Source organism: Prionailurus bengalensis, chromosome A1, assembly GCF_016509475.1.
Source record: "Prionailurus bengalensis isolate Pbe53 chromosome A1, Fcat_Pben_1.1_paternal_pri, whole genome shotgun sequence".
Lineage (NCBI taxonomy): Eukaryota > Metazoa > Chordata > Mammalia > Carnivora > Felidae > Prionailurus > Prionailurus bengalensis.
The window spans coordinates 1,819,413-1,837,115 of NC_057343.1; the positions used below are offsets into that span (position 1 = coordinate 1,819,413).

The 17,703-nt window shown below is 37.8% G+C and overlaps 1 protein-coding gene across 4 annotated transcripts in view; it reads right to left on the bottom strand.

Annotated features, from left to right (window-relative positions):
• XPO4 (exportin 4) overlaps nucleotides 1-17,703 on the bottom strand; it is a 116,726-nt gene that overhangs the window by 25,216 nt on the left and 73,807 nt on the right. For all 4 annotated transcript variants that reach the window (XM_043574879.1, XM_043574907.1, XM_043574889.1 and 1 more), the window contains 5 exons: nucleotides 14,217-14,374; nucleotides 13,792-13,966; nucleotides 1,962-2,138; nucleotides 1,199-1,341; nucleotides 537-682 (listed from right to left, as the gene is read on the bottom strand). In XM_043574879.1, the coding sequence (XP_043430814.1) occupies nucleotides 537-682; nucleotides 1,199-1,341; nucleotides 1,962-2,138; nucleotides 13,792-13,966; nucleotides 14,217-14,374 (799 nt within the window). The remainder of the gene's footprint in view (nucleotides 1-536; nucleotides 683-1,198; nucleotides 1,342-1,961; nucleotides 2,139-13,791; nucleotides 13,967-14,216; nucleotides 14,375-17,703) is intronic.

The following is a 17,703-nucleotide window of genomic DNA, read 5'->3' on the forward strand; positions in this document are numbered from 1 at the left end:
TTAGTACTATATTCTGTAAAATTAACAGGAATTCTATTATCTATATCAAAGGCAATATTTGGGAGTGCCTTTTCCAAAATTAAGATTTTTTTTTTCTTGATTATTAAAAACACAGAAACATTGACAGTATGGTTATAAAAGAAGACCCTACAAGTCAGACTGCCTAGATTTGCATTCTGGCTCCGGAAATTAATAGCAGTGTGACCACAGGCTACGTTCTTAAAACTCTCTCTTTCAGCTTCTTCATTTGCGAGATGAGGATAGTAACAATAATGAAACCTGACAACAGTACTAAGTCACTGGGCTGCAATGAATTCCACATAAGACATTTGGTATGCAACAGACACTAAATATGCATGTCAGCCAATATTTTTACAAAATGCATCCCTAGCTCTGTGATATACAGCATCTGTATTCAAATTTCATCCAACACTACGTACGGAACTTATTTTTAACATATGAAGCTTCTTCTAACACATAAGAACTTTAAACTGCTCAGTTGGCGATTACACTTCAGAAGGAAACAACCAACCAACCTGTAACTAAAATAAGCCAGTGAATATCTTCATACAGATCATCAAGCATTTTGTTGTCTAGAGTGCTCGAACCAGGTGAAGCAAGTAACTGCTGCTGATGCCGCTGTAACTGACCGTGGAGCCTCGTTACTCTTTCTTCTAATAGGCTAAAAAGGGGGGAAAAAAACCCAAAGTTTCATAAAGTTCAATACGCAAAGATCTAGAACAAACTGAATACATAATTTCCATTTATGAGACAACATAAATTAAGATGTTAGCACAAAAGCACATATATGAAAATATTTATTGTAGTACACAGCTGTTCTCATAGCAGTATAGGAATTGTGATTTATTCTTTATGACATAGAATTAAAACATTGCTTTACAAACAATCAAGGCTTACAACAGGCATTCGAAAACTGGTCATTCCAAGTTTTTATTGACATGGGTCAAATCATTCTCATACCATGTTTTCCACAATCTCTCTGCCATCTATGCTGTGGTGCCTGGGCTCCAAATGTACAAGCCAAGGAATGCAACCATGAGTATGTTTCTGTCCGTTTGTTCCAGTGTGCTGGGATACGGGGTGGGGGTGTTTAAAGTCTTTAAACACTTTAAGTGCTCTCCAGGGAATTGTGAATAGAGAGTATTTGCTCCATGGGGTTTCTTTGGACTGTGTGTACCTTGTCAGAAGAGGTATACAGTGTTCTGCAGCAATCCTTCCTAGCATTCCTACACTGGCTAGTTGATCTGAAAACTGGTCTCGATCATCCTCTTGAAGTTCACTTATTTCTTCTTCCTCACGAGAGGCCACACCATTGGCAGTCTATTATCAATGAGAGAAATAAAGAGTGAGGAGCTGCACTCCTTTGTGCAACAAATCATGCATTTCTGTTGCACTGTAAAATAACTTCAGCACTTCACACAAGGAGGAGAGCTGGACGGAGCCAACCCAGTGGTCTAGAGCCTGCTGGAATGACAGTGCTGGTCATTCCAAAAGAAGGAGGTGGCGGGGGGGGGGGGGGGGGGGCACAGAAGAGCAAGAAATAGAAGGTATCACCCCATGGTGCACATATGTGAACACAGCAAACTGCATTCACAACCCACCTCCCACCCCTGAGAATTTAACTTCTGTCACTGAAAAGATCTGACATCTTTAAGATCCATGGAGCTTTATATGCAAGAAGTCATTTGTATCACTCAACAACTAGGAAGACATAGGCAGATAACTGAAAACTGAAGAGAAACGGGGTAACTACCAAGCAGCACCCACAATGTGAACTCATTTAGACAACAGGGTTACTTTTGCTCTCTTATGCTCTCCGCGAATCTTCTGAGGATGGTCCCCCTAAATTTCTAGTATTATGCAATGTATAATAGGATAAATGAGACGAAATAGAGCTATGATGAAATGCATTTTTACTTACAATCCAGCTTGAAGCTTACCAAATTCCTCGTGCCATCTGGAGCAGCGAGGTGGCACTGAATATAGGAATTGAAAACTTGAACTGCATGTTGGGTAAAAAAGCCTTTGTGGAAATGTTTGTCGTCTTGGACCAAAGTTAGCCAGGATTCCAGCAATTTGTCATAGGCTTCCATGTACACCATGTCATCTTTATCAAGCTAAGAGGAAAGAACACTCATAAAACAAATGGCTGGAGAAAGAAGATGGGAATTATAACAAGAGTTACATGGTTATACATATAAATAGTTTTATGAGTTTTTCCTTTAGCAAAGGTTCCCAATTATTCAATAATCTCGCTGACTGAGCACATTCTAAAATTAATAAAACATTGCAGTAAAAATGTGTAAGCTTTTTATTAAGCCTTCTAAAATCTTTCTAACTTAATCTAAATAATGCTTAAGCAAACAGAAATTAATGTTTACTTTTTAAGAAAACTAGCTGTTCAGTACTTCATGGAACACGTATTTTTCAAATTAAAATCGTATTAACATTTCTCTGTAGTCAAGAGACCTGTTAGAATAAAAATACTGTGTACTTACTATACACTTTTAAATGATTTTAGAAAAAGTGAAGAATGATGAAAACAGACTGGTCTAATCAGCATATTTAAGAATATGTAGGGAGAACTTCATAGATGTTAAGTCCTTATTAAATTATCTTATGACATTCTTTTCATTTTCCCCTTCATTCTTTTGTAAATTTTTCACAAAATGACTTAAAACTTAAAAAAAAAATTTAATGTTTGTTTATATTTGAGACAGAGAGAGAGACAAACACATAGGGTGAGCAGGGGAGGGGCAGAGAGAACCAGAGACAGAATCTGAAGCAGGCTCCAGGCTGTCAGCTGTCAGCACAGAGCCTGACACAGGGCTCAAACTCATGAACTGTGAGATCATGACCTGAGCCAAAGTCCAACACTTAACTGACTGGGCTTCCCAGGCACCCCTAAATGGTGACATTCTTAAGAGTAAACTAGGCAGTCCTAATAAAATTATTATTTAACACCTGGAGGGCCTAGCTGATACAGCAAGGAAAAGGAGTAAGTGCAAAAAACTGGAAAGAAAAGCGAAAAAAAAAAAAAAAAAAAAAAAAAGATGATTATTTGCAGGTGATATTCAGAAAAAGAAATCCAAGGAGATTAAACTTAGGACTATTGGGGCGCCTGGGTGGCGCAGTCGGTTAAGCGGCCGACTTCAGCCAGGTCGCGATCTCACGGTCCGTGAGTTCGAGCCCCGCGTCGGGCTCTGGGCTGATGGCTCGGAGCCTGGAGCCTGTTTCTGATTCTGTGTCTCCCTCTCTCTCTACCCCTCCCCCGTTCATGCTCTGTCTCTCTCTGTCCCAAAAATAAATAAACGTTGAAAAAAAAAATTAAAAAAAAAAAGAACTATTAGAATAGTTATTAGGTAAGGTGGCCAGATATTAAAAACAAACAAAAAAAAACCCATTGTGATGTTTCCTATATACCAACAAAGAGGTTAAAATTGGAGCAAAGATCTCACTCCATTAGAGCCTGCTTGGGATTCTTTCTCTCTGCCCCTCCCACACGCGCTCTCACTCTCAAAATAAATGGATAAGCTTTTTAAAAAAAAAATAATAAATGATATAAATGATGGCATGGATTAGGAGAAAAGAGAACTTTTTATGCACTGTTGGTGGGATCATAAATTGGTACAGCCACTATGGAAAACAGTATACAGAATCCTCAAAAAATTAATAGAATTACCATATGATCCAGCAATTCTACTTCTGGGAATATATCCAAAGGAAATAAAAACTCAAAAAGAGAATCTGCAACCCCATGTTAATAGCACCATTATTTATAACAGACAAGACATGGAAACAACCTACGTGTCCATCGACAGATGAATAAAGAAATTACGGTATAGATACACAATGGAATATTTTCCAGCCACTTAAAAAAAATGAGGAAAATCTACCATTTGTGACAACATGGATAGACCCTGAAGGTACTATGCCAAGTGAAATAAGTCAGAAAAAGATGAATACTACATGATCTCATGTAAATGCAGAACCAAAAAACCCACAAAACACAAAAAAACAAAACCCCACCAAACTCAGAAAAAGATATCAGATTTGCGGTTAGCAGATGTGGGGCGGCGGGTGTGTGTGTGTGTGTGTGTGTGTGTGTGTGTGTGTGTGTAAATGGTTAGAGGAAGGTGGTCAAAACGTACAAACTTTCAGTTATAAGATACATAAGTACTAGAGAAGTAATGTACAACGTGATGACTACAGTTAACATTGCTGTGTGATATACAGGAAAGTTATTTGAGATCTGAAGAGTTCTCACCACAAGGAGAAAATTGTCTTCTTTTTATTGTATCTATATGAGATGACAGATATTAACTAATAAACCTATTGTGGCAACCATTTCACATATATGTAAATCAAACCATCATGCTATACACCTTAAACTTACAAGGGAATGTATGTCAATTATTTCTCAATAAAACGGGGGAAAAATAGACACATAAATAAATATTGCTGGACAAATCTGTTATCCATGAGAACAAAAAGGAAACTGAATCCTTATTTGATACCATATTCAAAATTAAATTCTAAGATGGTAAAATCATGAAAGGCAAACTTTAAAAACATTTAGAAGAAAACACAGGAAGGATAGGTGTCTGAAACAAGGAACTAATAATGCAAATCATTTTTTTTTTAAGTAATCTCGACACCCAGCATGGGGCTCAAACTTACTACCCCGAGACCAAGAGCCACAAACTCTACTGACTGAGCCAACGAGACACTCCTAATAAAAGAAATGACAGTAAGTTCAACTCCACTAAGATGAAGAACATTTGTTCATCAAACAATACCATAAAGTCTACATGCAATATGGTGTCCAGGATTAGATCCCAGAAAGGAAAAATAACTGGTAGAAATTTGATGAAATCCAAATAAAGACTAAATGTTTAGTTAATAACAATGCATCTAATGTTAATTTCTTAGTTTTGACAAATGTACCGTGATAATATAACATGGTAATGATAGAAGAAATTAGGTAAAAAGTACTCTTTGCAATTTTCTGTAGATCTAACATTAACCCAAGTTAGGAATAAGAAAAAAGGTACCATAAAGTGAAAAGAAGAGCCACAAAACCAGGAGGATAAATCTGCAACAAGTAACTGACAAAAAAAATTAGTGTACAGAATATATGAAAAATGTCTACAAAGGAGTAAGAAAGGGGCACCTGGGTGGCTCAGTCGGTTAAGCGTCTGACTTTGGCTCAGGTCATGATCTCGCAGTTTGTAAATTCGAGCCTCATGTCGGGTGCTGACAGCTCAGAGCCTGGAGCCTGCTTCAGATTCTGTGTTTCTCTCTCTCTCTCTCTCTCTCTCTCTGCCCCCCTCCCCTGCTTGCACTCTGTATCTCTCTCTTAAAAATAAATAAACATTAAAAAAAAAAAAAAAAAGGCAGTAAGAAAAAAGACAACCTGATAGGGAAATGGGCAATGGACTGAACAAACATTTCATAAGACTAACCACGGGAATCATATATTTATATAAAGATGTTCAATATTATCAGCACCCGGGAAAGCAAATCAAGACCGTATCATATACTTACAAGTTTGGCAAAACTATGATGGTGAAGACATGGATCAATGGGAACTCACACACACCACTGCTGAACATGTAGTGGGTCCCATCAGTTCAGCAATCAATTTGAAACTATCTTGTAAAACTGAACATTTACATATCCCAGCATCCAAAAATTCCACTTGGAGGTACCTTAGAAAACCTCTCACAAATATATACTAGTAAACATGCAGAAGAATGTTTACTGTAATGCTGTTTGTAATGGTAAAAAAAGGGAAACTCCAAAGTTCACTTACAGCAGAACAGAGAAAAACTGTGGTATAACACTCACACAACAATACATCCTGTACATAGAAGTGATCAAAATCTTTATTTTTAAAATTTTTTTAAATGTTTATCTATTTTTGAGAGAGAGACAGAGCGTGAGTGGGGGAAGAGCAGAGAGGGAGGGAGACACAGAATCAGAAGCAGGCTCCAGGCTCTGAACCATCAGCACAGAGCCCGATGTGGGGCTCAAACCCACAAACAGTAAGACCATGACCTGAGCTGAAGATGGACACTCAACCGATTGAGCCACCCAGGGACTCCCAAAATTTTAAAGCAAGAGAATAGACAACATTCAGAACAGTGGTCACTTCTCTTGCAGGGATGGAAGAGGGGAGCAGCGGGGGTCCCAGGATTAGGATGAACACACTGGTACCATCAATGCGGTACTGGTAATGCTACTGGGTTGAGTCACGGGTTCACTCACGGTGATTTCATAATGTTTTAGAACATCATGTTTTATTTTTTATCTGTATCAAATATGACATAATAAAATTATCTCTGGTGGTCTGAGGACTAAAAAAGATATATAAAATGAAGAAACACAGCTAAAATGACCATGCAGAGTGCTCGATGGATTATTAGCACCAAGAAAAAAGGGTGGTTTTTACGCCTTCAACAAAAATATATTGAATGCTGAGAGCGGAGCATTGGAATACAGAGATGAGTAAAATAGTTTCTTCCCAAAGAAACATCTGTGGCCTGTTTATATACTTAACAAAGCACGTGCTTTGCAGACATCATTTGTTAAGTCTTAACAGTTTATCTTGCCAAAATAAACAGACTGGTAACATATCTTAAGAGGAACTTACGGAACAGCATCCTCTGACCTCTAGTATCTCAAAAGGAAGAAGAGGGACATTTTCTAAAAACTATCTTTGCTGTTCTTTAGTACATATATAATGCACGCTATCATATTTTATTTATTCGTATATAAAAAAGTATAAATAAAATGTAAAAGCCTTTCACGTCTTTTTATTATTGAAAGAGCAATAATCCCTCCTATAAAGCCCTGATATTAGACAAGGCAGAAGATCACAGACTGTTAAGAGCCTCTATTTACTGGATGGTGATTTAAAATAAGAACCCAAAACTTCTAGAGCCTTCTGGTTCCTTTTGGATATCAACACGTAACTCATCAGGCAAAGTGTGAGAAATCTGGTTGATGACAATTGGCAACTAAATCTTTCAGTCTAATCATGGAGAACTGAAACCTGACCAAGTGCTTTTTCATACATAATACCTTGGCCCTGCTCCATGACCACTCTGGCCAACACCCAGCAGCCAAGCCAGAGCACGTGCACAGGGATGACGAAGGAGTCCAAGCTAGACTCTCTGTGCTCATGCCCTAAGTATTGTCAGGCCTGCTGCCAGAAAGGCTTTGGAAAGGGGCTTAGAGCTTATGAGACTACTTGACCCCACTTTACTCCATTTGGGGATGGAGGGTGCAGAAGGTAATCAAACTACGATAACAGCACTTACATTTCAACGCCCATATTTAACTTAGAAGGGTACAGAGGAGTGAATCTGCAGCCCGTCAGCCACAGAAAAACTGCTTTTATGACTGGTAACTATGAATATAAAAAAACAGTGGTTAATTTCATTTACAAAAATGTTACCAAATGAGGCTTTCTAAAAAATATATGTCTATGTGAATCTGCTCCCCCTTTAACACTGAATTTCAGAAATTAAAATCTAACATGATTACTTGATTCCAACTATATGACATTCTGGAAAAGGCAAAACTATGGGGGTAGTAAAAGATCAGTGGTTTCTAGGGGTGGGGGAAGGAGGGATGAATAGGTAGAACACGAAGGATTGTTAGAGCCATGAAACTATTCTCTATGATTCTGTAAGAGTGAATACACGTCATTACACATTTCTCAACATCCACAAAATACATAACACCAAGAGTGAACTCTAAAGTACATTATGGACTTTGGGGGATAAGGATGTGTCAGTCCTGGTTCCTCAACTGTAACAGATGTTTACCACACTGGTGGGGGAGGTTGACAGGAGGGGAGGTTGTGTGCATTTGTAGGGGTGGAGGAGGGTGAAGGATGGGATATGGGAACTCCGTATTTTCATTCAATTTCACTGAGAATCTAAAACTGTTCTAAAAAATAATGTATGTGTTTATTCCTAAAATGAGATATCATAAAAGTGTGTAAGATAACTCTTGTACTGAAAATACATCTCATGCTCGAGTAGTTCTAAATTTTATTGTTACATTGCAAACAACTGCAAATCTACTCCTAGCTACAACAGGATTATGGTTACTGTCAGGTACTCGGTATGATCCATGCCACTATACTAGATCTTTTTTCTCTGAACAACAAATAACCAACATGAGAACGCCACATCTTTTTCATGAAATTGAAAAGTTCTTTCTTTGATCATCAGTATTTTCTTCATATGTAAACGTAAATTACATGAGTTAATAAAAAGAGAAGCGAATGATTCAGACATAAAAAATCCAGTAAGATGGGCACGGACAATTCACTCTCACGTAGAAAATTTTATTTCTAAGGAATGATCTTTAAGAAGTTCCTTAACCTGATAAGACTTCGCATTCCGTATTTCCAGCCTGAGGCTGCTGCTACTATAATTTCTCTTTCAAGGACCTGGGACTGAAAACAAATTAAACAATCAGAGATTATAGAGGCCAGGAAAAAAGTGCCAGGAACATTGACCAGGATGTTCATTCACTAGCAATGTTCGTTTGCAAACATGATTAAATAAAATCATTTTGCAGAAATAACTGATGTGACAAAAATGGGTCTTCAATAAAAGAAGGGGGCAAGAAAACTCCAGATAAATGTAAAGGTTAAAAAAAGGGTTCTATCAATATACTGTTTCTTAATATGGATGGTTGGTATACAGTTGTTCATTTTATTATTCTTTACAACTTTTATACACATATGAATTTTTTTTTTTTTTTTTTTTTTTACTTTATATGAAGTATTTCACAGTAAGTTTAAAACATACAGGCATTGGTACAACCTCCCAGGTTCAGTGACAGATCAAATAATACATGCACTGCAGAGGGTAAAACATTAAAAAGAAAGGACATACGAAAGATTAAAGACTGAAAGACTGAAACATATTAGTTTATGTTGTTACTCATCTGCTGGAAGTAGATTCTTTTCCTGGGGTACTCGTATTTAAGGCAATTATTGAAAAAAAAAACCCACAGAATTGTCACAAATGAAGCTTCATGAATTCTATTAAAAATTAGGAAGTCTTTGAATGTTAACTGCAAAAGGAATTAATTCATTCTTTTTTTTTTTTTTTCCTAGCCAGTCCTAAAGGCACAGAAATAATTTAACTTCAGAATACCTATGCAGCTGACAGTATTCCTGGCTTCTAAAATCCCTCAAGAGGAATTGATTTAGTGGGCAAGTACTGCAGCTGTTAGAAGAATCCTATAGATAGATCACTTAAAAAAGTCTGCCCCCACAAAAACCACCAAGAGTCCAAGCTGCAGTTTGCAGAAAGAGTTTCTGAACATTAGACTCCTTGATCAATAAACTTTCTTCCTTTTGGAAACGCATATGAATTCCCAAATTTTAATGCTGAACAATGTATATGCATCAAGCACCGTGACTGGCACATGGCAGGTGTTCAATAAGTATGTATGGAATTGAATTAATCCAGCAATAATCCTAGCAGGCCGACATCTCAGGGACTCGCCTGGCTTACAAGGGGTAGAAGGGCAATCCCTTTTTTCTACCTCACTCTAGCGTTCATTTTTGAACTCCTGGTACACCAGATCTGTTTATGCTCCTAATGCTGTATTATTGTTTTAAACAATACAAAGGATACTGAATGGAGTAATAGTTATGACAGTAAGTAAGCTTTATTCTCAACCATCTACATAGTCTATCTCAAGTGCAAGAATGCTGTAAAATATAAACACTGGATCTGTGCTAGGATTAGCATAGCAAATTGAGAAAACCAGAGGTGACTCATAGACGAGTCAGGAAACACTCCATTGGTAAAATTAGGATCCAACCAGGATTAAATGCAACAATGAAATTATTTTGTAAAGACTTGTTTTAATAAGAATCTTTATTTAAGATGTAATTGTAGCCCATTTTCTTCCAAATGTCCTAACAGAGGGAAAGCTACTGTGAGTATTAAAAAGAAGTGTACTGTCCTTTAAATGTGCAAGGTTTAATGCACCTCATCTAATTCCCTCTCTTAACCATTTCAAGCAGATGAAATGAATGCGCATAACAGGAGCTGGACAGCTGTCTTGCTCTCAACAGTATCACCAATTTATTCATTTCTTCTTTCCTGGCCATCAGGGCCACTGTGTGGGGGGCTGGGATGGCTTTCCAAATGGCCCCATCCTCTTGCGAGGTTAGGGGAGAGGCTGACTACGTCCGAATATCGTACTGGCCTCACCATGCCCTCCTGCCCTCCCCCAAAAAGTGAATAATAGCTTTCTCTCTTATCACAGAAACAGTCCCAAATTTATGCTTCCTGCTTCCAACTTATAATGTGGCTTCCGTGTACTCCTTTTCACTGCATCTCCTCCCCACAAAGTAACTGTCCACTGGGCAGGGAAACTAGATTTTCAATGAAGAATGTTGAATTCTACCACATTACACTCTGTACTGAACTTCCTACAAGTATCTTTTTCTCCACTGCTTTGTCCCACACGTCTTGAGATTAGGCTACAGATGTACCGAAACGTTTTTCTCTGCCAGGTTTACCTACCACCACCTCCTTTACATACCCACCCTCACACACCTGTGCACAGCCAGACACACATACATTTCACATGCACTTCAAGTTTAAGCATCGTGCTTGGAAGCTCTGCTCAATTAACTCAACAAGTTCTGCGGCTCCAGTGATGAACCTACCGGAGGCTGAACTTAAGATTTCCTGCTGACAAAAGAAACCAACCGAGTATAGAGTTCAAGTCATAGAGTTCGATTTCACTGAGCTGATTCCAATGGATGTACCAGTAGTATTAACATTTGATGAAACAATCGATATGATATCAACAACTACTGTGTTCGAATTTTAACTTTGAAGGCAACGGTTCCATGTCTATAGTCCTTCTCACCTCTTCAGTACAGCAATAGACAATAATTTGATTTCTGGGGTGCAGTGAAAAAATTCTTGGCCTCAGGAAGCCTCAAGTAACACCAGGAAATTTTAACGGCCAACAGAACAACTTGGCTGAAGACTGGAATTACTCTTTTTGAGCACAGACTTTCGGTTTACTTGCCAGTTGAGGAGCATAAATAACTGTCTTCACCCACAGGCTAAAGCCACCAAGTAAGGACATGCTTCATGAAATGCACATTAGTATCAAGAATTTTTCCTCCCACATCTATATATTTTTTTCTCGCTGCGGCCACATCATCACCACCAGAGACACAAATTTCAAAAAAAGGAGACAATCTATATGTATTCCTAAGTAAGTATAGTTCTGAAAAAATGTTCTCACAATGAGACAAAAGTGTATATGCTGAATCTGTTTTCCTACTGGGGAAAAACCTCCTTCACTATTAGAGACAAGCAGAACATTTCACAAAATTAAAATTATGAAGAAAAGTAATATTAAAACTATTACAGCCTGCACAAAACAACAAAACTCAAAAACTTGTCTTACTTGGTAAGACAGTGTTCACAATATAGGTTCTCAATAAATGCTATTATTATGAAGGTTCATTTTTACCATTATTATTCCACATTTTAATGTGCATACCGTACAGGAACTTTCATATTGTTAACCCACCCCATAGAACATTAGAAGAAAATAATTATCCTACCTATATCAACATGTTCAAAAAAGGTTAAGCAATTCGCCCAAGATTCTGTAGTTTATAATTACTTGGCTCATGACTATACAGTCTCCTTTCAAAGTTCATGACCTTTCTTTCTGAATCACTGGCTCTCAAAGCAGTTCTTTTTGTCTCAGTTTTTCTAGTTTTACTTAAAAGATCATTTACTTATGTATTTTTCCACCTGAGGTCAATGACTATGTATTAGGGACCAGTACTCCAATCACAGGGTACCTAAGGAAACAAAAATGATGTGACCCGCGTCCCAGAACTTCCACTCTGGTTTGGCAAGATTTGTTCGAGTAGTTTGGTATTAGCTGCACATTGCCCAGCCTCCCCTCCCCCAGCACACACAAGACACATGGAAACCGCACGAGGCTGAGATGACATTTAGGAGGATTTGTTTAGCCTTCTGGCAACTCATGGTGCAGGGGCCTCCCTTTCGGCCGCCCCCCAGCTTCACCAAACCTCGCCTACCTGGCTGCTCCGAGCAGTACCAAGCTTCGGACCAATCTTCCCCCTCTGCCTTTTGAAACAGGTAACCAAGTCTTTTAAAACCATTTTTAAATGTCACAAGCAGACCAATTAGAAGAATTAATAAAACAAATGAAAAGAACACTTCTGCAGCACACCTTCTCGTGAAACAAGCACAAATACACCTACTCTGAACGAGTATCTACACTTGCCGCTTCCTAAAATTTCTCGACCAACCTTGACAGAAACATTGTTTTCCAAGTTGTCAGTCTCCTGGTCAAAATAAATGAATTCTAAACTTAAAATCTGCAAAACAAGAATGATATATATCTTCTAGCAATTCTTCTATAAAATGTTTAGAAACTTCCTTAACCCACAAACAGAAACTAAAATATAGCTATGTTTCTAAATATGTGATCAACATACTGTTTCATCTGTCTGGTTTAGAAGAGAAAACAAACCAAGGGGGAGAAAGCACAATGAGACCATGTTAAATGAAACCTGAGTTGACTCAGAATTTGTAGCAACCTGAAAGGGTTTCGAATAAAGCTGAAATACTTAAAATTGACCTACATTTCCATGCACAGAACATAATTTTTCCTCCTGAGAAATTCAAATCTCACATACTTTAATGCCTTTAAACTTCTACTCCTCTACTAACTACATTTTTTCAAACACACAAATATCTGCCTGACCTGGTTCCTTTCCACATCAAACCGCTGAAGTGTCCAAGTACATAAATCATTCCCGAGTTCTGTCTTCTGAACACCTCTAAAGGGATATGAAAATGCACGGACGTTGCCACACCCCCAACAAAACACAGGATTTTGTGTCTAATACCAATTCTAACAGGTACTGACAAATATTCTTTTTACTCTTACGGTCTTTGAAAGAAATTCACATATTGATTCATAAAAAGAAAAATTTGTTTCAACAATTTAAGAACCACTATGGAGGAAAAAATTATTTCCCATGATTAACGTAGTTATTCACGGTAACTTACAAACACAGCTGTGTCGTCAAGGAGTTTTAGTACATGTTTCCTAAATTAAGTTTTATATCTGGAAAATATACACTTGAAAACTTGTACCAAAAGACAGCTTTCGTACTGTTACTGGTCTTAATTTAATGAAAATTAAGTGCCACCAAGATACACTATTAAACCAAAAAAATTAAAAGAGCACACAGCCTAATCAAAACCAGCGTGGTTACAATCAAGTGAACCAAATTTTATCTACACAATTTCCAGATAAGTCCAAAATTTTTAAATTCTCAAAACAATACAAAATTATAATCACCACCACACTACAATGTTAGCAGCGCCCTTTAAAGTTTTCACTGTTAAAATGGGGTTTCAACATAATCCTTAATACAAACGTTTCATTCCATTTCCTATATTCAGACACTAAATTATCTCAAAGTTAAAATCTTGACACCAATAAATTTAATCTACAAAAGTGATTTTAATCCACAGAAATTTTTAAAGTAACATTTCTAAACACTGATTGCCAAATAATTTTCACATGTAAACAAAAATGCAATTTTAACAATAGCTAGCATTTGCTTAATTACTTGTCACGAGAAATGTTGCAGAGGCATTGCAAATTTCCTTGTAAAAAACAGACACAATTTATTTTAAAACAGTCACTCACCACTTCTTCCAATGCAGCACTTCGCCCAAAAGAACAAGTGAGGTGTGTGAGACAGTTAACAAAGGACGAGAAAAGTTCATTTGGAATGGCAGTTAAAACATTTCGAGGGAACACAGTTATCAGGTTGCTGATAATGCTGGAGATTCCCACAGCTTCGGAATCTTCTATTTCAATTCTACAAATCAAGTAATGAGTATTATTAAGTGGCAGAAGAAAAGTCCCAAAAACTCATCTCCAAACATGCAAATATTATCACCTATTTGTTTTTCAAGGCATGTCTCTGTGTATTAATTTCAAATTACCCGCATAACTACACTTTAAAATATAAACAGGGAAAATCACTAGTTTCTTTTTCTCCTCTACTGTTAAACATAAAGAAAAAACTGAAAGCTCTTTTTTCAGTTATAAAGGGCAAGTATACCTACCCATTGATAGTATTCAGTAATCCCTCAATGAAGTGTGCTAGATAATCAACTTGTGAGCCTTCATCGGGGAAGATGGGTCCATGAAGAGAAGCTAACTGGGCAAGGCACTGAAGAGAATCTTGTGCCATATCTGAATCTTCTCTGATTTTTCGATGTACCTGTTAGAAAGAATTACTAATCCATAAAAATAAATTCTTCTTTTGTAAGGGTCACGTGTCTATCATGCCGAATGAGGTAAGAGAAAAATTCACTGTAGCTAGTTATTTCTAGAAAATTAATTCCTGAACCTAACTAAATTTGAAAATCGCCCCTCAGTCCACTTTACATTACAAGCCATGATTTTTTAAACATATCGAGTAATTTTTAACTGAGGGCTACCTACATTTTGAAAATTGAACTGTCTCCAGGATGTTATGACAAAGAGAGAAACAGATGCCAGCCAGTCAGACATACTGCCTTCTTCTAAAAACAGCAACGACGACAGTCATCTGTATTATGCTAACTATGCCTAGCTACAGCTTCTTGCTAAAGTTAGCAGACAAGTTCAATCAGGAGTATATAGATGCTGCTTTAGTAGAAGTAAACAGTTGTACACTTAGAAAAGCAATTTACCTTTCCATCACCAGACACTCACTCACTCAACTAGTACATAAGCACACTCTTGCATTAACTCTGACATTGCCACAATTTGTCTGGATCTCATTTTATCCTGTACACACTGCTGTGAGTAAGGGCTAAACGTTTTTTTAATTTTACTTAGTCCACTTTAAGCCTCATCTAGATTTTGTATCAGTGACGCAACACTGATGTGAAACACCTCGTACACAGTATTCTGTTTGAAGGACATCAATTACTGCTCCCTAATTTTACACTGTTATTAATATTCTCAGATTTTAAAGATGTTTCATTGCTTAAATCTGACACAATTAATCATAATTAAGGAAAATACACTTAGTAAAGAAATTACAGGGGCATCCGGGTGGCTCAGTTGGCCGAGTGGTTGACTCTTGGTCATGATCTCAGTTCCTGAGATCGAGCCCTGCGTCGGGGCTCTATGCTGACAGCAGGGAGCCCGTTTGGGATTCTCTCTCTCTCTCTCTCTCTCTCTCTCTCCCCCTCTCCCTCTCCCTCTCTGCGCCCCTCCCTTGCTCGTGTGTGCTCTCGCTCTCTCTCAAAAATAAATAAACTTGGAAAAAAAAAAAGAACTTCTAGGTACTTTTTATCTTAATCCACCAACCACATTGATGGCAACCATGTTCTATTTTCCACAAGCATTTGACTTCTCCAGCCCTTCTTCTCTTACACAAATCTCTTTGCTTTCTGAATGTCACAAAATTTTAAACACTTGTGCTCTATTTGTTTCAAGTTATGTTCACTTCAACTCTGAAATCATTTATAAATTACTTGCAGTTAGAATATTTCTTATCAATATTCACAGGTACACTTTTGGTACCCAGGTACATAGCGAACAGGTAATAAACCCTTATTCACTGATTGATTCCATTACTCTTTAAACCTTGAACTTCTTAAGGCTCTAAGATATTTAAAATACTAAAGAGTTACAAAGTTCATTGAGACGCTTGAAATACACCACCCTCTTTGGTCTCCAACAGGGGCTGGAAAACCACAGCCGATGGCCGAATCTGGCCTCCTGCTCATGTTTGTATGGCCTGTAGAATGGTTTCTACATATTTATATGGTTGGGAAGAACAAAACCAAAGAATAACAAAATCTCAAGACATATGACAATTAAACAAAATTCACATTTTGATGGCTGTTACAAAAGTTTTGCAGGAACACTGCCCCGCTTGTTTGTTTAGGTATCAGCTATGCTGCCTCTGCACTACAAAGGGCTTCTGTACTACAAAGGCAGAGCTGAACAGCTGCCTCAGAGAACAGGTGACCAGCAAAGCCTAATGTTTACTACCTGGCCTTTACAGAAAAAGTCTGCCAATCCCTGGTCTAGAATAACACAAATGTTTCCCAAAATATGTTCTATTACATTTTAAGTTTTATATAGTAAAAGTATAATGCGCAAATTCACATAATCTACATTGTCCAGTTCATGAACTTTTGAACACAACTCATTTTTAAGTTCCTTATCTGAAAAGTATAACTCAATTTCATCATGCTGTTTAACCTAATCAACATTTAAGCATGTTATCCAGGGGTACATTCAACCAATGGATACAATGCAATCTGGGACAATAGAGGGTTTCTTTTCCACCAATAGAGGGCCAAATGGTTATTCATTACTGGTCCAGAAGTGAGGAATCAAAAGAAATGATGAGTGAAATGGCTAATCTGATGATGTAATACAATCAAATAAAAATAAAGAATTACCACAGAGCCTGCATGTACTGTTCAAACTTAATTTATGTTCTCTGAAATGTGAACCATATAAAACTCATGATACATAATGATTAGTTCTTGCGTAATACAGTAGACTCCTGCCCTTCTTCCAATGTCAGCCTTACAAAGGAGTTCCTCCGCAACGGAACCATGTGACACAAATTAAAAACTGAATTCATCACCTGAGTAGGGAAAGCAGAGGGCTAAGGAAACGCAAAGTCTAACAGAACACCCACAGAGGTGAATGGTGAAGCAAGACAAGAATAAACAGAAGCAAGTCAGTAAGACGATAAATTCTACTGGAACATGCTGAATCTGAGATGTTTGTAGGCCTTCCAAATTAAAACATCCAGTAAGCACTTGGATTATAAGGCTCTGGAACTCTGGAGCAGCCTGTGCTGAATATAGATTTAGGAGTCATCGGTGCAGAAGTGGCACTTGAAGTCCTACGTGTGGAAGAGATAGTCCGAGGAGAGTGTATACAGTCGGCAGGGTTGAGAACTGAGACAGAACACTAGCAGTTTGGCAATGAGCAGAGAAAAACAGAGAGCATAAATGAGGTCAAGAAGGATCAGCCAAGAAGGTAGGAGGAAAAACTAATGAGAGTGGTTTTTCCAATACCTCGTGGAAGAAAAAAACTGAGACATCTGTAAACTTCTGAGGGGCAGAATGTCACCTCGAGTGTTTCTCGATTCAGGTGTGACCAACATATTTAAACTTTTAATTCCGTTCAATAGTGTATTTATGTCTACATACTCAAGTCTAGAGAAACGAGGATAACCAATGGAACACTGCTTTCTATTCGGTAACGAACTCACGACTGAAAATAAGTTTAACAAAACCCGAACGAAATAAAAAGATTAGCCCCACTGTCATCTCTGTAACAATTTACAAACTAAAGTTGCTTCTCAACTCCTCAAACGAAAGTACCAGGCCCCAGACACAAAATTGCTAAAATGACAATGCAAAAGGGGTTAACTTTCAGGCTGAGAAGCCATCTGCGTGTGGTGGTTCACAGCTGACAGGAACAGCTGTCTGCTTTGTCTAGACAGCTGCTCGGATTCGGGGTAGCTGTTTCCAGTACCGCCAGCGAGTTTTGCACCTTTTCAAAAACTGCTGGAATGGGCTCTTCTTT